Raw genomic sequence first — 25,810 nt, forward strand, 5'->3', positions numbered from 1 at the left:
TGTTGTGACATATTAAAACTGATACTACTTTCAATATATGGTATCGATATGAGTGAACGTTTAGATGTAAGGAAAGAGTATATGTTTAATATGTATGTTTGATTAAAGTCGAATAAATATAAAATATTATATAGGTAGCTGGATTTGTTTGTCCAGACGCAGTGTTCCAAATCATGTATGATCATTCTTTTTCATTTCATATCATGATCAGTTTTATACATTTTCGCTTGCTTGAATATTATCTGGTTTTTTGTAAAGAAAATCCTTCATTAATAGAATACCTGCCTTTATTTTTTTGTAATATTTTATATTTAAAAAGGCAGAAAGCAAATGGGAAGCGTGATAATAAAAGGTCAGCCGTACCCTTACATACTAATAAAAGTAAAGTTAAAACCTCTTCTGACATCGTCAACGCCACTCTGACAATGGGGTCTAAGATGTAACTTTGTAGATGTCCCTAGTGCCTCCCTCTCTCAAACCGGAACACAGCAGAAATATTAATGCTTAACGGTAGAATAAATTAGGAATGAGTGGTACCCACTCAGGCGCGATTGCACAAATAATTATAAATATAAACCTAACAAAATCGCAATAATCCCATCCTTACTTTGCATGACCACCAACTGCAAATAAATCTTATCGTACGAGTCACACCTTCTTTAGTTAAAATCCTTTGAAACATGAAAACTTAAAGTAACTGTGCCAAGTCGAAAACAATCCGCGTATTTTATACGATAGATGAAAATATCTTCATTTTATATGATCTAAATTATATATTTTCATTTCTCAAAGAGCTTATCGATAATTTGCACATAAATAACAATTAAGGCGTTTTTGTTATTTTAATTGATCTTAAAAGCGTGAGCCATAAAATATTTAACGTATGGAATTTTTTTAACTTTGATGTGGTCAGAGGAAGCTCGATACAGCTCACAGGAAATGTAACGAGTAAACAATGATAGTGCTCGTATAGTATTGCATTTTTCAGTGGTACGTAATTATAATATGGAATGTTTACTATGAATGTATGTGTTAATTAATCTATAACTCATACAATTTGCAACTTTGACGTTATTCTGTAAACGATATGATAGCATTTTAAACGAATTTATTTTTTGGATAAAATGTATGTTGAGTTCCACTTAAATTCATTAAACAGTTTTTGTGTACATAAAATTTATAAAAAAACAGTTTCCGGCTCTTAGACGTTGGTGGCCATGATTTCTGTTTTTTTTTTTTTATTATTAATATGACCAAAGAAAACCCATACATAATATCTACAAAAATAAATCCCAAATAATGTTCTTATATATATAATTAGAAGTGTGTTTTTTAAAACAGTATAAAAAATCTATAAATTAAATTAGACTAAACGTAGACGCTCTAGAATTTTACTGATCGTTAAGACTAAATGATTAAAAGCTTTTTGCAACATCGGTTCGTTATAAATTAAATAAACTTCATTATTTATTACGTCAATTTCCTGCATAATATGTTTTAAGACGAAAAAAATGTACAGTAAGATATATTTTTTTACCAGTGTCGTGAATACGGGACGCAACTGACTCGCAATTTTTTATCAATATTAATAATCACTGTAATTTGGAACCAGTGATTTGTGACATCATATTTATGATGATATCCTTCAAAACATGTGTTATATGTTATTAAATATTAAAATATATTTAGGCTATACGAAAAATAATGAAAATCCTATTATTATAAAAGCATTGCATCGTTGTATTAGTATCAACACACGAAGGCTAATGCGATTTGTCAATCTGTGTTTTAGTGCCTTAAAATCGAGTAATACCGCAGGGGACATTGGCGATGCCCAATTGACTACAAGGCTTCATAGAATTTACCACAGTCTAGAAAGAGACGAAGCGACCATTCCGCCAAAATCTGTCTTTTGTAACATCATGTAATGAGTTAGTGACAAAGGCAATGAAATCTACCATTCGTCCGTTAATTTTGTTCTTGTCGCGTTGTTATCAATGCACTCGGGAACTGGAACTGCTTCGTGCTCATTATTCTGATAGTAATATCGAAAAAACGCTACCAAAGAACTCGAAAGAATACATTTTTAATATAAATCTAAATGCCATAAATTATTAAAAAATATTTTACAACGTTAAAGAAAGTTTTACAAAGTATCGTTAGTAATTAAAATTAATAGCACTCTTCTGCAACGTTTTAAAAATTATATCTATTTTTGATCTTGCAATAAATTTTACTGATGTATTCGCCGAGACTTGATTTACGCCTTACGTTAGGAAGTCAGCCAAGTGATAATATATATACCTATGAATGTTTTACCATTCGTGTATACGCATACTGTGGGTCTTCAAATCATTTCCTGTGTCATTCCGTATCATAAAGCTCCTCACAACCTCATATTTAAATTAATTTTGAGTACAACGAACGAAGAAACGAAAGAATTTGATCGATCTAAATATTAGATTATTTTTTTAAAATATATCGAATACTTTTTCATAAGGATGAACTGATGATGATGATAATTAATCCAACAATTTAATAGATAAATTAATTTCGTTTTTGTCCCATTTCCTGTCGAAACACTTGGTCCTTGGAGTGGTGCAAAAGGCTTCATTAAAAGTATAACACCTCGCCTTATTGCCTCCACTGGTGACAGGAGGGCTGGTTCGTTTTTAGCCCAGAGGATCGGAATGGCGATTCAACGGGGAAATGCTGCCAGTATTCTTGCCACCAATCCACGCGGCCAAGATTTATACAGTAACTATTTTTAATTCAATTTTGTATATATTTAAGGACTTAATGTTATCAATTCTTATGTTAATAATTTCTAAAAAAAAAATCCAACCTTATTGCTAATTTATATTATTAATGCTAACTGCTAATATACGAGCTTTAGTCTATGGATTCTGTCTCGCCCAAGTAATTACTTGGGTAATTAGCCTGACTATTTTCCTAGTATTTGACTGTAATATATCTGTAATTACCACGGCTCTAGGATGAAATAGTGCTTACGTCAAACGAGTAACAACAACCTTCTAGACCAAGGAGGCGTTGAATAATTTTAAACTGACAAAACGTGTGTATCTTCAGTCTGGTTTATAAATACACTTACCTGGCGCGCATCCGATCATAACGTCATCCTGACGATATTATATGATATTGTATGAAATGGGATGTTAGTATATACCTAGCTGAAAGTTACGTAATTAATTAAATTGTATTTTATTAAGTTACAAGCGATCGTAAAATTGTGTAAATAAATTATATTGAGGAAATTGAAAGTGATTTATGTGTTTTTTCTTTTTTATTTCTATCCGAAATTTAGGCAGCGGCTGCTTGGTGGTAAGTGGTCACCACCATGTTTATTGAATCAACATTTTATTTTCAAATAAATAATTTACACAAAAAAAAACAACTAAATTTTTATTAGTTAAATTATTTTTATTATTGAATATTTCAAAGTACCTGTTTATAAAGGGGCTTCATCGAACGATGTCACCCTTGCACTTTTATGACTTGCAATAGTCCACGTTCTCATTACGAACCTTACTTCAAGAATAACATATTCAATTCAACGACTCTTTATTTTTATTTATTAAGTATATTGCACTTAAGGTATAGAATAGATGACATTAGAGTACCAGAAAAACATTTGCTGACTGCCCGTCCCGTTATTATATATCGCTGTTATTTGTTTACGAATAATATACAAAGTAATTTTGTTACAGAATCCTATATTGTATACTAATCCCGGCGACCTATATATTTATCAAAGCTAAAACCGCTGGAGATTTTAATCCCATATAACGTTGTGTTCAGTCCGTAAACGATATTGACTTAAAATTGCGTTAGAATAAAATTCTCAATATCGATGTGGTATAAGCAATTAAATCTTTATGATTATGATGATGATTAGTGTTCATGCTTGATTGTATATGGTTTTAATATAATAAGTAAATATTTATTCAATTATCTTACATATCTGGTAGAAAACAATTTCATACATGATAATTAATGCCATATCCACAATAAACCAGGAAGATACCTTTAGGACTATAGTAAGTCCTATTCAAATTCATCTGGAAATAAATACTTTATATATAATTTTTATATAATACATTAAAAACGCACTCCATTTGAATTATAAGGATGTTAATGGACCGAACTATACCGAGGTCGCATGGTCCATACGATCATGTAATACACAGCCATACTCTTCGAAGAATATACTGCTTAATACCGCCAGGCTCGCTTTTCTAATAATTAAGATGTAACTTAATTATCGTTAAACCAGTTAAAACTTTAACAATTTCCATTAAAAACCTTTTTCTTAAACTAACAATGTTATACGTTACAAAACAATCAGAGCACGCCATTATGTTCGTCGAAGACGCCGCAGTGATATCATTTAATAAAAGAAAGTGCGCCGCGCCTATCTGTCCTTAACCCTTAGATCTAAAGGCGAACGGATACCAATAATAGGATATTTTTTTTATTTTTACCTAGAATCGTAGAACAACAGAAATTGACTTAATTGATCAATTAATTTCATATATTTTTTAATATGTTAATCTTGTATGCAATATAGGGTACGTTCGGTATGGAGGTGTTATAAGTTTAACGTGTATCTGTGTATCTGTCTGTGGCATCGTAGCTCCTATGTAGATGAATTGATTTTGATTTAGGGGTATTGTGGTTTTATTAAATTTTTTAATTTAAATTTTATTGCAACCATCATCTACTCAAGTTATTTTTTTTTTATTTATTAATCTAGCAAATAAAAAAAAAAATATCACTATATCGATTTGTTTATAATTTAAGATAATATAAATCTATGCTTAGATACAATCACTGGAGACAAAAGGAAAAAAAATAATAAAACAAAAGCAGAAAACATATCTCTATTTAATTATTATTAAAGATAAAATATCTGATTAATAAAATAACAAGACGCTCCCTAAAAACGTGGGATCGATATCGCAGCATCGATGTATCGCACAACAAAATATATTTCGTTCATGCGATAAATTCCACTTATTATTATTACGTATTAAATACTAATATTCGTCTATGGAGGCCGTGATGACGTTAAGTACCGGCAATGATTGTAGTTACATCTAGACTAAACTATTGTGTAATAATGTTTTGTAATACGGGTTTTAGAGCGTAACTTCATACTGTCTTTCTATTGTACGTATGAATGTCCATGAAATAAATAAGATATTAAGAATTAACCGGCTTGAACTATAAGACATAAAATTATTAAGAAATAAAAAATAATTGGCTTTTTTATTTATTTGAATGAGTCACTATGAGTCGAATGTAATTCTGATAAAAATGCCAATTATTAAATGTATTAAGAATATAAATATGGCTTAAACAAAAAATATCACTACAATTTAAAGCAGAGCCGAGAAAAACATTTTCAATGAAAATGGTTGGCGACTGAGGTTTTCAAATTAAAATTATGTTATTCAATGTAACAACTACAACATATCAAACAAGTCTTGCAAGACACTTGGTACCTTCTACTAAAATAAATGAAGAAAAATTTCAAGTAAATAAAGACCGGACGAAACCCGTTCACAATTAGCTGTCACTGTCATAAATTGATAGAATCCATAAATTGCGTTGTAAAGCATCGATACACGAATACCGGACGAGTAATAAAAGACGTAAACTCAATTATATATACATAATGTTTAAACTTGAATTTTTAATAATTTTTCGTCATTAATTTGTTAATTACCGAATTTTATTCTATCGTAGTTTACGGTTATTACTTGAATTTGAAGCATTAATTATATGCACAACTAGCCCGTGGCCGTGTCGACTTTGTACGGGTAAATATATAAAATTTATACAAAGGTTTCACGACCCATTCCACACCTCCTGTCTCAAAGTTTGTACACTCAAGAAGGGGGCTCTGGCAGTTGTGTACTCAGTAGTTTTTGCTATGCGTTAATAGTCAGTCAGGACAAATTAATTTATAGTTATGTTTTTTTAAGTATTTTTTTATAATAATCAATGTAATCCATTTTTATATTACAAATTTAATTAAATTTAGTAAACAGCTTTAATAGATATACGTGCATCAAATATATATCTTATTCTATGCCCTAAAATTATTAACAACGTTATCTGTGACATTTTAAATTGTAAACGATTACTTAACGCAATATTCTAAATATCAATTCCTAGTCAATTAACACCGACGGCTTAATCTTCCTAATTATATTTGTAAAAATATAGATGACAGTTATAGTTATTATTCAAACCAGAACAAAGCAAGTTAACATAAATTCTTAACTCCCATGGCATCTGTGATGCGCTCAATTGGTATGCGCGGAGACTATGCTGCGCCGGCGCCATCAGAAGGTTCAACGACTCCATGTACGTGGTTACTGATCATTTCTCTTAATCCTCGTCAACATTCGTCAACAATATTCTCTCATGTCTAACATATTTTGCTTCATGCCAACTTAGCCATTATTTGTTTATGTTAAAGATCTTAATCGTGTGCGCAATATTAAGTCTATCCCACCGTACAATCACATGCCACTAGATCTTATCCTTAGCATAATCTACGGAGAATGTAATTGATAGAATTCATTTGCATTACAAGCTGTACGGACACAATATTTATGAATAACGTCGTGATTAAAATCTGCATTTATATGGAAGCGTTCATTTGCATTTATCCATGCTATTAGTCGATTGCAGCATAGTTCTCTCAGGCCAAGAATTATCCATTTTATTTTGTATGATATATAAAATTTATAACATTTAACACAAGTCAACTAATATTTATTAAATAAAGCATTTTGATTCTTGCAATTAATTGTCGAGAAAGAATCCGAATACCTATTCATACTCTAAAATATCTTCTTTAGGTGTAAATAAAGTTCACAGTTCAATAATATTATAACAAAGCCCGAAGATGTTTTCTATATATAGTGTAAATACTATTACAGTGATACTATTTATTTAGGTACAGATCTTTCCGTAGTCATATTAACGAGAGTAAGCTCGACTATTTATAGACAAGTTTGTCGAGTGTTGGCATATTCACTACCCATACAAAATTATTGTTATTTTCATAAACAAGTATATACCAATATGTGCTTAAGTAACAGCCCATAAATGTCAAACTACTGGACTTAGGCCCCTGTTCCTCCTAAAGAGTAGCTTATCCACCACACCGCTCCACTACGCTCCGTTTAACATGAGCCGGAATATCTTCCGAAGCACGCAAGTTTTTTCGGTATGTTTTTCTTACTGAGTACGAGATGGATTTTGTAAATAAAATCAAGCAATTGAGATGAAGTATAAATAATAATACGTTAAGATTCGAGCCCGAGGTATTCTGTGCTCTACAGAAATTAAACATAATATTAAACAGAGTTAGTTACGACAATTTTAATTAACAATAAAACGAATCGTCTGCATTATGCACTGTCCTTAGAATGCATCTAATCCCACTTGCCCTACATTCGAGTCGCACATGACAGAACAAATCTTGTTATCCAGTCCACCGCGTTTCAATCGCTTTGTTCTCATTACAAGTTACGACGTTTGGCCTCGTGACATGGTCATAAAATATATTCCTGCTGTTTTGTTAATAGTTCAAGGTGATAGTTAAAATCCACGTGTGTTCATTTTATATTTTGAAAAACGACGTCACTATATATTCAGAAAGTTAATTGCACGTCGGCTTTATATACACTTTAAATTAGATCATAATGAAAATAGTTTTCCTTTTTGATGGTTTTATATAAATAAGTTGTAAGGTTTTATTTATAAAAATTGTCGGTAACTTTTGTTTGCGAATTTCGTCTACCAATAGTTTTTTATTACGTCGCTTGTGCCTCTAATTGAAATAACTCGCTCACAAACAAAGCTATGAAATCAATCAAAATCTAAATATATTTTAACAAAGTATTCGGAATTTAGAAACCAATACGATTTTTTTATTAAATGGAATTACATGATCATCTTTATTATAAAAAAAAATAAACATAATACTGTTATTATAATTATTATAGATTTAAATAAATTTTGCTTATTAAATTCAAATGGTAATTTTAGTCAGATAAAATTACCATCGCAGAAATTAAGCAAGATCTGTGAAGAAGCGTTTTTTCTCACAATATTCTTTAATTTGTGCAATAATTCCTACGAAAAAGCCTTGAGACGATCGTTTCATTCGTGGGAATTTATCGTCTATTCATTTAATTCTAAATAGTTTTAGAATTGTTTCTAATCCACATAGTGCACACAGTTTCTGGTCCCGGGTTTTATATACCTAAGCGCCTTTTAAGGAGATTGGATTTGCCGACTAAATTAAGTAAAGAAGGAAAGATCGTACGAGTAAGTGATAAAATCTTCATTTCCATATTCGGTGATACTGTACCCCTTATATTAGAAATTGCCAATATAAAATTAAATATCATTTGCGTGTTTTTTGTTTTAATTATCATAATAGAAGTAAGATTAGGAATATGTATTTCTAAACATAGAAACATAATTGTAAAGAGGACAACAATTTGCTTATATTGTTAATGTACTTTCATTCCAATATACTTAGTTGCGTAGGTCTACAGTCAGATACATTCTTAAATGTCATCTAAATTGTACCAAGGTATCCAAAGGAATTCACTTAAACGATGTATTTATAAAAATGTTGTTTTTCTGAAAATTTATAATACACTATATTCTACAAGGAGGATATAAAAATTAATTAAAAGTTTGCAGCGAGACTTGATAGTAGATAGTTCGAAGATAAAGGTTGCCTTGAATAATAATTACCGCCACTACTTAATGGCTTCTAATTAAGTTAATACTTTAAAGTGCAGTTGAAGATCCATTTCAAAAGTTTTTAATCGGTGCTTAGTATGAACCGGTACGAATTAACTAAGAATCTTTATTTTTATATAGGAGAAAAGTTAGCACAAAATTTTCCCGCCTTAATGGGAGCCCTCGATCTCTTTATTCATTACAATATATAATATGATAATTTTCTTATTCCAAATTTCGTACTCCCAATTTCATACACACAGATAATTATGGCAATAAATAACGATATTATAGATATAATCATCATCAAGATTATAAAAAAATCCAAAATAATTTGAATTAATATTTTTTACGCGAAATTGAATCTAGTATGATAAGTAGAACACAAATTGTTTTGTATTTATATTTATTTTTTAATTAGAAAACTTTTCTATACATAGATTTATACTAATCTTAATATAATTAATATTTCGTACGAAAAGACCATTTGGGCAGTTACCACCCATTCATCAGATCAGTCGTAAGATAACTCCAGTTTAAAGGTCGAGTGAGCCAGTGTAACTACAGGCACAAAGGACTTCTTAGTTCCCAAGGTTGGTAGCGCTTTCTTTATGAAAAATACCACAATTTTCCATACACTTGCGTACAAATAATCTCCTATTCAATTGGCTAGTGTCCTTTGAGAATAGTCACTGGGCCCAGAATTGGCCAAGATCCTACTAATTCATTATCGTCGATAACATTATTGTTTTACAAGTGATAGGACTAGTTTTACTCCCAAATTATTAGAGAAACTAGCGTACAAAGAAAATAGCTTATTTATTTTAACTAATCAATCAGTCATCAAAATAACATAAAAGTCTACAAATTATGTTTATTTTCCAACGATAAAACCGCAACCGCATTGGATCACATCCAAAAATACAACTTGCAAAAAAATCGTCACACATTTGGTTTGCAAAAGAAATAAATAAATATGGAAGATTTATTCTCTTTAACAAAACGTTGCAGTAATGATGATTATAAATTAAGAATAGATTTATGGCTGTTTGGTTTGGCTTGTGATTGCTGAGATCAGCTGTTGGCGTTGATTTGTGTGGATCCGGCTTTACTTATTGACATCGAATTATTTTAAACGATTGCCGAAGTTACGGTTGTGTGAAGATTATCTAGAGCGAAAGATTGCATATTTTTGTATTTGGATTCAAAAACTCAACCCAGAAACTCAAAACTTGAGCATGGACCACTTAACATGACACACTCAACACTGACCATAAATATTCAAGAAGTAAGAATTATTCCTTACAACGTTAATAAATAATGTGCACGTGCAAATCACGTGCACTTAGCCATTCTACTCGCTATAAGACTGGAATTCTTACCCTTAAAATTAAAACACAGCAACACAAGTTATTGCTGCGGTAGACTAGCTGATGTTGCATAGCTAGCAAAAAATACCACTGCTAGTATAAATTAGAGCTTTCAACACGTTTTAAAAAAGAAGTTTGTAACATTTTGAATTTTAACTAAAGGCAAAAACAAATATAATTGAATGTAATAGAGGTTACACACACTACGTTAAGGATTTTCTCAAACATTTCTTCTCGATCGCAGTACCTGACCTTCACATTAAATAATTATGCCAGAACTTTTCAATCATTCAATATTATTTAAACTAAACGTATTAAGAACCAATTGTTATGACATAGCTGTCGTGAACAGAATCATACAGAATTTATCTCAACTGTTTGCGTAATACGTAAAATATACTTAATAGATTTTAACCAGGCAACGATGACGTGAAGGTTAACGTTGTTCATATGTATGTTAAATTTAATAAAATAATGCCAAGAGCGATTCGAACACATGAAGGTTCCGTGTCATTGAAGAACAAGAAAAGTTTTAAGATTTGATACTGAAGTGAGTGGATACAAATGTTTATAATAATTTATCATTTTTATTGTTGAAGGACACTCGCGAGAAAAACAGACATGACTCGCAAAAGATGGATGTCACAGTAATTTGACAAAAAAAGCTGATTAGTTCTGTAGAAAATTCCGCATTAGTTACTTTTAGCAGTATTAAATTCCGGAATGTTATATTTCTTATTCATATGCAACATTATCATTTTATTTTTAACCTACATATGATATAAAATCGCTTGTCCTAACTATCCAATGGGGGGCAAAACCTTATATAAATTTTGTCTTTTCTGTAATTTATAATATTTCATTATTATTTGTATTTAAATTCAACAAAACAACAAACATATATTCATTTTAAAAAATATTGGTGTGACATTTGACAAAAACGCTGACGGGACTCTAAAAACTGCCGGTCAAGTTTTATTTTGAGACGTAGAAATAATTAATGTAAAGTGTAATGTTTTTGTTAATTAACATCGCACTATTCTGTGCGATTTCGGTTAATTGGAATCTATATTTTTACTAACACCCAAAACGATCGAAAATAAAAAGTTTATTTATGTTTATCTAAATAGAACAACCCGTATGCCTAAATACCAAGTTCGTGGACTCATTTCAATAATCTACTATGTCGCCTGACGTTTGCAAAATAACACTTTTTGTGTTTATAACGTTCAGTATAGCCACTCCAAGTAACTCGTATTTCACATATTTTGATGGAATTGGTATCCAATGTTCATCACAATCTACTCTAGTTTTTCATCGCAATATATCTAGTAAAAAAGCAGTTTATTCTATTTAAAATACTGTATTTCCTTAAACTACTTTATCAAAACGTGTTGCAATACACTGATAGCAGTATTATCTTCAAGTTTGAGCAGTATTGAGAAAATGTTAGAATTAAGATAGAAGTTGTTTAAAAATCGCCGACGGTGTTACTAGTAAAATCATGAGCATCTCGTCTTATAATTAAAAAAAAATTAACAATGACTCATACAACGAAGTATAGTGTCTCTGTTTTTATATTTGATAATAATTTTATTATTAAAAACAAAGATAGTTTTTATTAATGAGAGCCGTATGATCTATGATTTAATTTGTTAGCTTTTATGATTTTATATTATTAATTTAATAAAGAAATCTTAGGTACATAGACAGGTTAAGCAAAGGCGAGTGTCATTTTTAATGTACTCAACACTGTGTATAAAGCGTTAGTGGTTAATACAGTATCAATCAATGGCGCATGTTTCAAACCAATTTGGCAATGTTCCAAACATATGGCATGCCCCGTCTATGCTCTGTTTCTGAATCCACTCGCTCCTTTAATATTAAAAGTAAAATTTTCTATATAAAGATTATCCATTTGTTCTTATCAAAGTTTTATGGTAATGTGTTATTCATTTTATGGGTTAAGATATATTTTTTTAAACTAAGTCGTTGCGAATGCGAATGCTATATATCCTATCTAAACTATCATAACGGTGAGATTTTAAGTACTTATTAGGTACTTATAAGGAACTCAAATGACGTATTCATCATTCACACCTAAACAGCAATATTTTACTTAATGGCGTAAGAGTATATGATTTGTTGGCGATTTTTACGTAGACAGCAGATAAAATATATCTTGATGAATAAAATAAATGTAACAAAGACCGCGAGTCTTTCATCTTAAAATGAATCAAATTCAATTGAATGTTCCCGATTTAATTTTTCTTCGGTTTTAATTACCTAATTCTTTCAACCTTGATTTTTAACATTTCCATTAATTAAAAAGAATTGCCACCAAAACTGTTTCTCGTTCGTATTTCTTTTTTCATTTGACATCTTGATTTGATACAGGAATATTCGTTTTCATCATAAGATACAATAAATAATCATTACTACGAGTATAAAACCTTGTATAAAACATTAAAGTTTGACAAATGATAATTTCAACACGAAAATAGTAATATAGAACAGGTATTTCTCGAAGTTGTTCAGTTGAGACGTCATTTATAAGCTTCTGGTGACAGAGTTACAATTTTAATGATCTTAAAAATATCCAACCCAATAATATACGACCGTTGACACTTAATAACATAAAAAAAGGCAAAGAAAAACGTGGAAAGCGCGGGAAAGAGCAGCAACTGAGGCGTTTTAAAATCAATTATATAATATTATATGCTTAGATTTATTTAAGTGCATTGCATATATTTAGTAAAAATATTATTCTTAAATTAAAGCAAATAATTGAGTTATGCTATGAAATTGAATTACTTTTAATCTCCAGACAGAATGCTATAAAATTTCATAAAGTAACTAATCGGAACATAATTATAGTTAGTTATTGGTTACAATATTTATTTTCTTTCGTCTTGGCTTTTTTGTATCCAAACAATTTGACATGATTCAGTTTCAGTTTCTGAAACGCTAGTTAAATTCGGATGAACTAATGTCGTTTTAATCTGAACGCTCAATGGTCGCCTATAGTCGATATAGTCGTCATTGGTTATCATTATTGAGATAAAAGTTAAATTAGTTAATTTTACTTTGACCAGCGTTTCGGAAAATTAAGGTAGTTCGCTATAGTTTATGCCCATTAGAGTTAATCCCACTAAAGCTATAAGCTATATTAAGCTATAGAATAGGTATGTATCAGAATTTGTCCTGGAACAGAGATATTTGTCATTGTAAATTCTGACAAGTAGTAATTTTTTTCACAACCAAACAACGAGAATTTTCAAATTTTTCAATTTGAAATCTTTCAATCTTTCAAATTTTCATTCATTTGATGTGTCATGCTTATAAAAATAATTATTACAATGAGCTTGAAGCAATTGTTTTCTAAAAAACATTAAGTCAAAAAGAACCTATTTAGGTCACGTATGTCTATCTAATAATGCAATAAAAAAGCGAGGATATCAAATACTTTTCTTATTATTCTTATCTATTAAATGAAGTGCAAACAAAATTTAATTTTTTGCAGATACTAACTTCCTTTACTATAATTATAGATCAATAAGTTTAATTGAAATGTTCAAAAATCGTAGTTGCAAACGGAAGATCTTCAATGAAAACAATAATATCATAAAACAAACAAAATCCCTTTTATCTTTCAATAGTAGTGACGTTACATCCGGCACAATGAGATACGCGTGTATTTTAGGAACGATTCGAACCAATTGAACTATTCGCAAAAATACTGTATGAATACATTTTTTGAACGCAACTTACAGTAGAGTGAACTGATAGAAGTTGTCATGTAAGGAAAAAGCGTTATGTCCCCTTCAGGCGACGTTTCCTTCTCTTTCTCTCTGTCTATTGTCAAACAATTTTGTTATTTGTCATTTAATTATTCCCAAATATTGTTAATTTATTTCATTGTCTGTTTTAAAACATAATACAGTAATTTCGTTCCAAGCGAGTGTCTCACGAGACATCTTTTTTTTTATTATTTGATTTAATACATAATATGTTGTTATTAATTAGGTACAACATTTTTTACATGTTTTTGTTTCGTTTACATTTTCAGTGTAATTTAAGTATCTTTGGTCGTAAAGTTACAATCACATGTAAAGATGGATATTTTTCCCTTTCATCCGTTGAAAAACATGTTTATAAGAGAAGATTACATTAGAAAAAACAAAAACAACGTTGAATGAAGTCAGTTGAAGAAAAATTGTTTATTAATCAACTCATTCTTTCATGCATTGCTCATTCAATGCAATGTCCGCTATTGTCGAACTGCTGACGTATTAATAAAATACAGATACATTATAATTAGCAGATTAAATAATGTTTTTAGTTATATAAATATATATATTTAGGGTTGAGCATACCTAAAAATAAGTCATAGGAGTGAAGGAACAAGCTTTGCATGATTTTTTTAGTAAAAAAATATTTTAACAGATCCTTGATTACATTTTATAATAGTTATAATTATAAATATTACAATATAAAAATTCCTGAAAACAAATTTCTTAAGATGTTGCTACATTTATTGTTTATCGAATTTATAATTCCTTTTTTTTAAAGCACATCGATATTAATAATAAAAAAAGATTTTATTCTTATCATTAAAACTTTTTAAAAATTTATATAAATTTAGTACTCGAGACCAAGAAAATACAATATTTACCTACTACCTACGTATCCTATTTAAATGCCAATTTTTGATGTAGTAATTAATACTCCTATTATTAAATATATATGTATGTTACGTGATAATTTCTTGGCAAAGGATAGAACACGATTGACATACGAAGGTCGATAGACTACCATAAAGCTGACGGGTTTTAATAAAACCGAGACGCGTCATTCGGAAAGATCAAAAGTAGCAAATTTAATTATGAATCTATTGTATGTAAACTGCCATAACTTCAACTATATTACTACGAAGTTTACGTATAATGTATTCTTAGTTTTTATTACTTCGGTTTTTCATATGTATATCATATAAGAAAAAAATTATAAAAAGCGAAAAGCGATTCGAAGCGACAGCATGAGTTTTATATTCATACAACATTGTTTAGATTATACACATTTGAAAAGTATTTTTTTTGTCGTATTTATATATATTATGCAAGAAGAATGGTTTCGGACGATTCCAGATGCTTTAGATCCTTGACTCTGACCTTTGGCACGACGATCGACGTCTAATGGAACGAATAATGCCAAGCCCACCATAAGATTTACATTGCATCTATTTCAAAACTAACAATATTAACTACTGCATGTCAGAACTTCTACTGTGATATATCCTCATATGTATAAAACTGTATTAGGGCCATGTGTGCGACTGTTAAGACAAGAAAAATATATTAATTGGTGGTAGAGCGATTTGCAAGCCCGTCTTGGTAGGTACCACCCAATCGTCTTAAATTCTACCGCCAAGCTTAGTATTACAATAATAATCAAACAGATAATACTTAGTATTGATGTGTTCCAGAATGAAGGGTGAGTGAGTCAGTATAACGACAGGCACAAGCGGCAGAACATCTCAGTTCCTAAAGTTTTTTATGGCGTCAATGTCTATGGTCAGTGGTGATCACTTACCATCAAGTGGCATATTTACCCGTCATGTTATAATACATATATACAATGCTACGTGTAATATATTTATCAGCTTTTTAAGTCAAGCCCCGAAACGGTAAGATTCAAAAAGTCAATGACACAACTTATAATTTAGTAAAAATATCGTATAATTACAACTAAACTAATGTAGAGATCATTTAAACTTTTCTATCTGTCAAATCGATATCAATAGCATTTCGTTTTATCACAGTTTTTATAAATATTTCAAACGTTGTCGTCGTTTTAATGTATCATACGACATAATTTATTTACATTCCATTAACATTATAAATTTACAGCGAAGATAAAAAATATATCGCTTTACTACACATACTGCGTTCAAAGGAATGGAATATAAATTTATAGACCCCTGTTATTATCACATTGGCAACGCTATGAGAATAGAAAATCATCAACCAATGAATGTATTGTCGATTTTTTATTAGATTAATAGCTTACGATAACATCATATGATCCTTCTTATCTTGTTTCGGAGGATCTTAGTATTTGCTTTAGCTTTAAGATAACTGGAAATGAATTTATATGATGAATTTAATGATACAAAACGTAGAAGTCAGTTACGATCATGACAAATAAAATGCCACGACGATAATGAATTAATCATTACTATATTACTCATAAAATTATTCATGACGACGTTTGAACGTAATCTGTAAAAAATAACTCTAAAAATAAAGAACAAAAAGACGAAATCCAATAAAAAAGCAATGCGCAATCTGGATTTACAAATATTTAACTGAAATAATTACCAGAGCCTCATTACGCGGTTTGTTGAATTTTATGTTTCATGATTGTTTTTCATCTTATATCGTGGGCGACTTAAAAGTCGAGCGTGTACTGAACTTAATCAATTTTTCTGGAACTTTCCATTACTAATGCTTATTCGATTTTCAGAGTGATCATGGAAGATTTACACTTTATTTCTGTTCTGTATTTATGAAATAATCGAAACTGATTAAGTTAATTTACGGCTTACTTTTTAGGTTAATATAGTTATTCATTTTGTGTTTATTTATTTTAAACTTGTCTAAGCGTTATTATTTATCTGTCCGAATTAGAAAAATAATCGCCATTAGTTATTAATCTCAATAATCCTAAACCCAGTTATCATTGTTACACTTAAATCATATTGTGGTGGTTTCCTTAATTTTTTCCATTTAATTATTGTGACCAAGACCGCAAAATATTAACGCATGGAAAATTTCATTTGTAAAGTTATGTAAACAATACTGTGTACTGGTTTCCTCAATTTGATCGAAATGGGCGATGATGGCAACACTAAATGTTTTTGTGGGCATTAAACTTCGAATCGGTTGGTCGTAACTTTGTTAATGTGTGAGCAAATGAGCGACACGGCATTTGCTGATATTAAGGATCCCACATCGTAAACGAAAATTATATGATATTATTAAACATTGTGATATGCAATTTAAAATTGACTTTTAAATGCTCGGTATAAATTGCATTGCAAATGAATATTTTTGTAAATAATAAGTAAATTTGTATTTTGGTAAATGATAAGTTTCTAATATATATATAAATATATAAATAAATTTTCCTCGTTAGCCAAAAAAGTCGAATCGTTAATTTAATTTTATTAATTAGTAATTATTCTAGGTATACAAATTTCGAAGATGTCAATATATAAATTATATTTTGTGTAATATATTGGATGAATATATCCTGCTAAGCTTACCTTATGACCATCTCCAAAACATCTTCCCTCTCAAAAACTTTACAGTACAAGTGCAGGATCTTCAAGCATGTGTACTGCAGACCTGTCCAGGTCAGATCCGCTGACTTTAGGGCTTCATCCCAGGGGCAGTTATCGTGTCTCGACAGGCACAGCATGCCGTCGCGAGCACTTTCCGTAGGAGGCATTTAATCTTTGGTTTCGTTGAGATCTTTCAAGGAACTTTAGTTATTGTTCAGTCTTATAAGCGCTGTTACGTTTAAAACCACTTAAGAGATGATTCATAAAGGGAGACCGGTTTTGCTAGCGTCATTTAATATTAACAGATTGTAGCCATAGTTATTTAAATGTTTAGATTTTTGATTTGATTTTGATTACATGATTTCATGTAATTATCATTTGCTATGTCGTTTTTCATTCGAATGTATCTCTGACATTTACTATCTAAAATAAGAGTCAAATAAAGCGAGCACACGATTCCTATGTAAGTATTACTAATAGTAGGTATTCGTAGAATGTATTTCTAATTCAGTACCTATACAAGACGAACAATATAACCGTAAAGATTAATGTCATCTTAATGAGCTAAGCTAAACAATTAGTGTATGAATCGTCATACAAAAACATGTTTTCTACAAGCTTATCTTTATACGGTAACGAAGTCGTGGCAAGCTCCAGGACAATTGGTCAGACCTTCAACGGAACAGTGATTTTTATACTAGTGGAAAAAAATACTCGATAATCTCACTGTTAATCTGTTTACAGTTAGGACTGTTTTAGAAAATGTAATTATTTGTTGAATTAGTGGCTCTTTTTGAGCACTGAGTAAATAGTTTCGTAAGTTTATATCCCGATATTCTAATTGTAAATTAGATTTATTGCTAACGTATAACATTAATAGCCGAAAGTTTAAATTATTAATCTGTAATTGTTCATTATGCCGATAAAATTATAAGACATTTATAAGTATAGCCTATTTTAATCGATTACATAATTCCATACAGTGCTAAATTCCTATAATCGAATAATTGTATCGGAAACTTTTCCGATTAAGATCGAATAACTTATGAATTATTCAAAACAATAACAAGAGCAGTCGATTGAAATATTCTCGTTCCATTGAAAATTAAATAAATTCGCGGTGGCCTATATGCACTACTGCGTAAATAGTTCCGGTACTTTTTTGATTAATTTAAATGTATTATTTCGTATTTTTCTACATGCACATAGAAAAACCAAACTAAAACAAGGATTTTTTTTACATATTTAAAATATATTTAATGGTATATCAACAACACAGTTGTTGTTTTTAAGGTTTTTTATTTTAAGACGTATCTTTAATATGTTTTATATAAACAAAATAAATTATATCATATTTATAGGTCTTAATCATCTGCTACGAATACTATAACGACTTATAAGTCATAAGAAATAAGCGTATCAGAAAAACGACCAATAAGAACAGAGGTCGTGAGCGACAGACAATAATATAAGCTTGTCAGGAAGTTCCAATTTAAACAATTCGCTGTTGACAGCTATTGTTACTGAACTAAATAAAGATTGGTTTAGACATCTACAATAACAAGCCGCAACAAGTTTATACGAACAAGATACAATCATTCGGCGGAGAGATCAGTTGCTAGATTATTATAATTTAACATTTTAATTTTAATTAATACCTTTCTTATTATTTGTATTTAGAAACATGAATATTATTTTTGATAATAAAGAACTTTATTATTTTAAAAAAGGAACCTGTGTTATTTAGGCATATGCCTACAACACACAAGTAACAATTTAAAAAAAAAACATATTTAAGTTGCCATTGCAAAAAAAAGAATATTTATTGTTGACCTTCCCAAATGAAACCTTTAGTAATTTATCGACTTCTTTTATGGAGTCCTTTTTTTGCTAGTTACATTTAATATTAATTATTTCTATTTCTGTCCTAATGATATGATATCCATACACAGTATTCCCGCTTATAAGGATAATGTGATCTTTAAAAGGCATGTTGACATTTATACATGCTACTAGAGTATTAAATATGATTTCGTGTAATATCTCGACTATTACTAGTTGTTAAGTGTGCAAAGACATTATCTAAATTAACCCGTCAATTAATTGCCTGTGTGTCAATTATTAGCATCAAGTAAAAAACTATGCATCATTAAATACCGTTCAGATACATATAGCCTATTCCAATCAATTAAGGAATAAAAAAAAATAACATTATATTTACGTATTGCATGCGATTTGCTAATTGCTCTATTTTATTGTGCACTACTAACATTTCTTGATGAATATATATTTATTTAGAAGACAACACTATTCCACCAAACTAGTTATGTCCACTTTAATTTTACAAAATACAGATAACAGCTTCGTCGATGTTCAAACTGCCATTTTTTTACAAATCCATAATAAACATCGATATTTAAGCTATCAAACAAAGATACCGCTTCATTTCATTGTCGAATGTAATTTAGCTTTTTTCTCCTCGTGGTTAAAATAGACTATAGATGAGCGAAATAAGGTTAACAAGTACCATAAATTTAGAAAACAAAACATAAATGAGAAAAATATCTGGCTATTTTGATTCATATTCAGAGAGTCATAATCAAATAAAAACTATAATAACCATAAGAATTTGAGCCATCAATAGTCATTTTCTATATATTATTACTATAACCAGTACTTTATATGAGTAAAAGAAATAAAGGTACTTTTTAACTAAACCTAAAAAATAAACCTAAAACGAAAATATTTTTTTTCTCTTATAAATCAAATCAAAAACAGATGGACAATTGATGAGTACCTTTCTATATTCATAAATTATAATAGATATACGCGTTCTTAAAGATGAACAAAAGTAAATCTGGTTTACTAAAAAAAAAATATCTACGTTTATTATTACATCGCATTTTGAAATAAAAATGATTTAAGAGGTTTTTTTTTTATTTTATAAAGACTTATGACATATTGAAGTGTACATCAATTTTATTATGAAGTTATGATTAACTTAATCTTAAATTCATGACGACATTATTACGAGTTCAATAATTATTTCTGCACACCTTGGACGTGAAGCGGCATTGTATCCCTATATTGAAATCATTTTTAATCCTAGCTTTTAAGAGGTTCCAATGTCATTATAACCACGAATGCAAGTTGGTGATTGAGCACTACGTAAAAACTATTTACCTTCACGTATTCCGACATTTCACACTTAAACAATACATGCCAACGCAAATTGTCTCGAGCATTCCTCGATAAATAACGTAAATATCACATAACAACAACATAGTTTCCGCCCGTGGCTTCGTTCGCGTTTTATGGGGTATGGTGGTGTTATGTATCCTATGTCATTTTCTGTGTATTCAAAACTTGATATGATCGATTGTGTGTGTAAGGAAACGTATCAAAACACTCTTTTGAAATTATAATATTAAATATTGTTCGTAAGAATAAAGATTAAGAACACTCGTGATTCATTTATTCCTTAATTTGACAATAAAATCGGATTACCGATACACTATTAACTAGGTTTAATTTCTTTTCAAATAATAATTTCATATTAAGGTTAAAATCGCATACAATACTGTCTTCGATCGATTTTAACATTATCTTATTGTTCTTTAGTGTGTTACGACGACGGTATCTATGTCAAGTGAAGATGATTAGCGTAGCGTTGTATTTAGTACATGTGAGGTTTCAGTATGTAGTTGCACTAGAACTGTTGCAGACCTTGGAGATTAAAATCCTATTTCAAATCTTTACACTAAGAAATACTTAAAGTATATCTAGCAATGTTGCTAGCTGCTGTTAGCCAAGACTATTCCGGTGCTAAATATCTCTTAAAAGAACAAGAAATTCACTCTTATCACGTATAATATTTTACATTAAAACCTTCTCCGAAACCGCTGCATATTCTTAAGTCTTACCCTTAATATGATAAATAAAAAATATAAATGAGGACTCCACTGAAGTTTGGAATCCAATGCTATTCCCAAAAAAACCGTAGTATCGGCTACATCAAGACGGCCACCATTTAAAGATATATTATAATTTTGCTTTCCAACATTGGGGAGGGTAAAAACTACACATTTTATTTTTTGAGTATTCAAAACTAAATTATTTACTGTAAACCAATCGTGTATCTGTGATAATGCACCGTTCACATCGTCATAGTCAGTTTTTTTCCTGTCTACCTTAAAAATCAGTAAAGTATCGTCAACAAACAACACTATATCACAAATACCTTTAACATAAAAAGGAAGATCATTTATATATACTAGAAATAGAAAGGGACCCAAAATTGATCCTTGTGGAACACCTATTTTTAACGTAGATCCAGAAGACTACATGCCATTAATGAAAACTTGCTGGACTCTTTGACTTAAATATGAAGCAATGAGATCAAGAGATTAGTTATTAAAAATAGCTATTGAAAATTAATGTGTCATGGAAACAATCGAAATGAGACAATTGTTATTTATTAAGTATCTTCCTAATAAACGTTGTATTGAGCTCGTATATAATATATATGTCGCTTTGTCTTCTTCTTTCAAATGTCAAATTCTTGTTGACAGAAAGAGATAAAGCAGCGTGTCACGATTTCCCCGCTATACTAATAATTTTATTAGCAAAGCCGTTAAAGATTAGTAGGTATTTATAGAGCATGCAAAACACGTTAGTATAAATAATAGGTACCTATGTTAAAAACACTATTTAAACGTGTATTTAACTAATATTGTTTCCTTATGTATATAATTTAACGGTAAATAAATGATTAATTAGTAAATAATATTTGTTGTTTATTACAATAGTATTAATCCTTTTATTCCAATGAAAACTCTTATCGAAAGATCATTAGTTAAGCTTAAAATGTAAAAACATTAACATATTTTTACACAAATCATTTGAATTTTATTCACAAGCTATTATTCGTTTCATTTATAATGAATTGCTACGTATTATTTCATATCGAAATAAACTATTGTTGATTGTAAAAAAAAACATCATCTTGTATAAGAATATGATTTCTTATCGGTGATATTAATTGAACATGTTCGGATTGTAATCAGTTTAATTTACTTTAATAGTATTATTAACTATTCCAGTTTCGACTAAAGAGACAATGGTTGGATTGTGTTAAAGACGATATGGCTGGAAAGAATTTTACTTGTGAGATGACGTCAGACAGAGAACTATGGAAGAAGAAGACATGCTGCGCAAACCCCAAATGAATTGGGATAAGGGCAGGAGGATGATGATGATGATCCAGTTTTACTAATAAATTAGTTATACGCACCAGAGATTATATATAGAGTTAATGCTACAAGAAAAATTATATACTTTTCCTCCAGCTTCATACGCATATTAATAATTATTTCTTTACACGGAATGCTCGGTGATAAGATTTTGATAATTTATACACGTAAACCATTGCAATATAGTAACGACAACCTTTCAGCAATAACCAAGTAAAATGTTACATTTATTGTTATATTATTAAATGTTATAAGCTACATCATAGCATTAAATGAAATAAATCACATAATTGCACTTCTATTAAGAATTCTTTATCTGATGGGAATTATTCAGAATCACTGTTTATAATAAATTTTCAATAAATGTGCTTATTATATATGAATTATGTTTGTTATTTTAACAGCTGGGTATCCAAGAGATTAATTTTATCGTATCTTAATATTTTTTTACGGAAAAGGTTACGTTCCGTTTTGGTAAACAAACTGAAAGAAACAATTCGAATAGCATCGTATGCGTGTATTGTTTATAAACTGTTTATATATTTTTAGAATATATTTAAATTGAATAGTTCGACGTCCGATTTAAAGAAAATTATTTGTTAACTTTACAGAAATAAAATTATGTGAAGTTAATGTTTAAGTAACTGATATTTAGTTTAATGAGTACCAATACTAATTTATAATGTATACTAATATTAAAAATGCGAAAGGAACTCTGTCTATTTATCTGTTGATCATTCACGTCCATCACTGAGCTGAATTTGATGAAATTTCGTATGTAGCTTATAAGGCTTTTTATGCGTAACACCTGGCGACCAACTAAAACGAAGCCGGGGCGACAACTATATACTATATATGATTTTACTCTAAAGTTAAACTAAAATTAAAGAAAACTATTTGTTTAGAATATTCTATAACCTATTTCCTACTGGTTACCCATAATAATTTAGCAAATTTAATAAGTCATGCAAATGTTCTTCTCGTATAACAATTACGTATATTAAATTCAAAACCCAGATTTTCGTTTATTGTATCACGTCACACGTCAGTAATAAATAAAGGCGGGAACTGTTCGTTTTATATAATTAAATCGCGTTTATGGGCGCGTTGTGTATATTAGAACAATCAGAAAATAAAACTTTATGTCAGATCGGGAGGGGCGAACCTTGACCGCGGATTAGTATGTGATCGTGTGTATCTAATACTACGTGTTATAGTTCAAACTAACGATGTGATTGCATGTTTTATGCAATGGTATAATAATTCTTATACCACCGCATAGATAGTACATAAGTTAAGAAAAGTGCTTTTATTATATTTACATAAACATAATAACATAATCAGCCTGTAAATTTCCCACTGCTGGGCTAAGGCCTCCTCTCCCGTTGAGGAGAAGGTATGGAGCATATTCCACCACGCTGCTCCAATGCGGGTTGGTGGAATACACATGTGGCAGAATTTCGTTGAAATTACACACATGCAGGTTTCCTCACGATGTTTTCCTTCACCGCCGAGCACGAGATGAATTATAAACACAAATTAAGCACATGAAAATTCAGTGGTGCCTGCCTGGGTTTGAACCCGTAATCATCGGTTAAGATGCACGCGTTCTAACCACTGGGCCATCTCGGCTCATTATTATTATATTTAAAGAAAGTATTTTAAAAATTTTCAAAGTTGCGCGCGATTCCTGTTAGCAGTTGATCGGGTTAGTCTGGGAAATTTGTGTCTTTAGTTTATAGTTACAGTATGTCGGCTAAACTTTGCGCTTAACAAAACTTCGTTACAGAATATTATAATGTTATCGTATGTTGATTTTCAACTTAAAATTAGTGTAATTAGTTATACAGGTAAACCTGAGCAAAGAGGATATGTTATGTAAGAAACAGTTACCTATATTACATATGCATGTCATCATCTCAATTCCAGTTAATAGGACACGTGACCTTTAATCGAAGATACTGTGCTTAAATTCGAAAAAAGACATTGTTTTGTATGTAGTTAATTTGTGTCTATAAATCACTACGATTCGGCCGTGAAAAAAAATCGACGGATGAATCGAATGACATTCTGCAACATACACCTACATCCATGAAACCGCAGGACTAGCATAATAGAATAAGTATAAAACTTAGAGAAACCAAGCCTTCTCCTTAAAAGGAGAGGAGGCACAGACTCATCTTTGGGACATTTAAGGGAGTTAATGCCATTTTACTCAAATAACTTAAAAAAAATCCAGTTAATGATAATCTTGTATCTCGCAACATTATCTGCGTTATTAAAAATGTTAATTAAAATATCTGTTTAATTTAAGTTTTTTGGGTCATCTATAAAAAGTTAGTTACCTACATCTCCTTGTCAACTTGACGAGGTGCCTTCGGGCGCGCCAAAAGTAACGTCGCTTTGACATGTCAAATTAGTTTTTGCTTATGATGTTTGACAGCACAATAGCTTGTAGACAATACTTTTAATATCGACTCGTTTTTAAAGGAAACTCGACTGTATAACTTACACTTTACAGTTTAAATTGCAATAGTTACAAATACAAATAGCTAAATAATGGTTCTCAGAATATTTTTGGATTGAAGTTTTCAATGCTCATTAGCAGTCAAATTTATGTTGTGACTGATACTATTTGTTTGTAAGAACATTAGTGCAGTCAAATAAAAAAACGTTTCTGTCATTTCGTTTCTTTGCTCAAGCCTTTTAAAATATTAGGGACCGTTGGGATTCTTGTTTGATAGGGATTTTGAAGAGCATAATAATTATATCAGTTCAAAGGCATCGTTTCTAAAATTAAATTGTATAAAATAAATATTGGAAAGTTTGCATTGCAATGCTTCTTCTAAAGAGTCAAATTAAGTATGTACCGACGTACTTTATTAAGTCGTGAGAAGCACCTTACACATAAATACTACAACGTACTGTTAAATGTTGCAAATTGTATTCATTTTAGTACTTAATATTTTAAAACAATAAATATTTTAAAACAAAAAATATTTTAAAAGTAATTAAAACAAAGTCGTTATTAACTTAACTAAATATCG

General features: G+C 30.0%; 1 protein-coding gene across 4 annotated transcripts in view; it reads right to left on the reverse strand.

The window, feature by feature from the left end:
* Window positions 1-25,810, reverse strand: part of Lmpt (Limpet) — a 151,170-nt gene that overhangs the window by 48,546 nt on the left and 76,814 nt on the right. The window contains exon 2 of one of the 4 annotated variants that reach the window (XM_064215075.1): window positions 17,494-17,740. The exons of 2 other annotated variants lie outside the window; for them this stretch is intronic. In XM_064215075.1, coding sequence (XP_064071145.1) covers window positions 17,494-17,678 — 185 coding nt within the window. In that variant the 5' untranslated portion in view covers window positions 17,679-17,740. Of the gene's footprint in view, window positions 1-17,493; window positions 17,792-25,810 lie in introns of those variants that run through there. One more of the 4 variants, XM_026634270.2, reaches the window with a different exon arrangement.

This window comes from Vanessa tameamea, chromosome 6, assembly GCF_037043105.1.
Source record: "Vanessa tameamea isolate UH-Manoa-2023 chromosome 6, ilVanTame1 primary haplotype, whole genome shotgun sequence".
NCBI classification, from domain to species: domain Eukaryota; kingdom Metazoa; phylum Arthropoda; class Insecta; order Lepidoptera; family Nymphalidae; genus Vanessa; species Vanessa tameamea.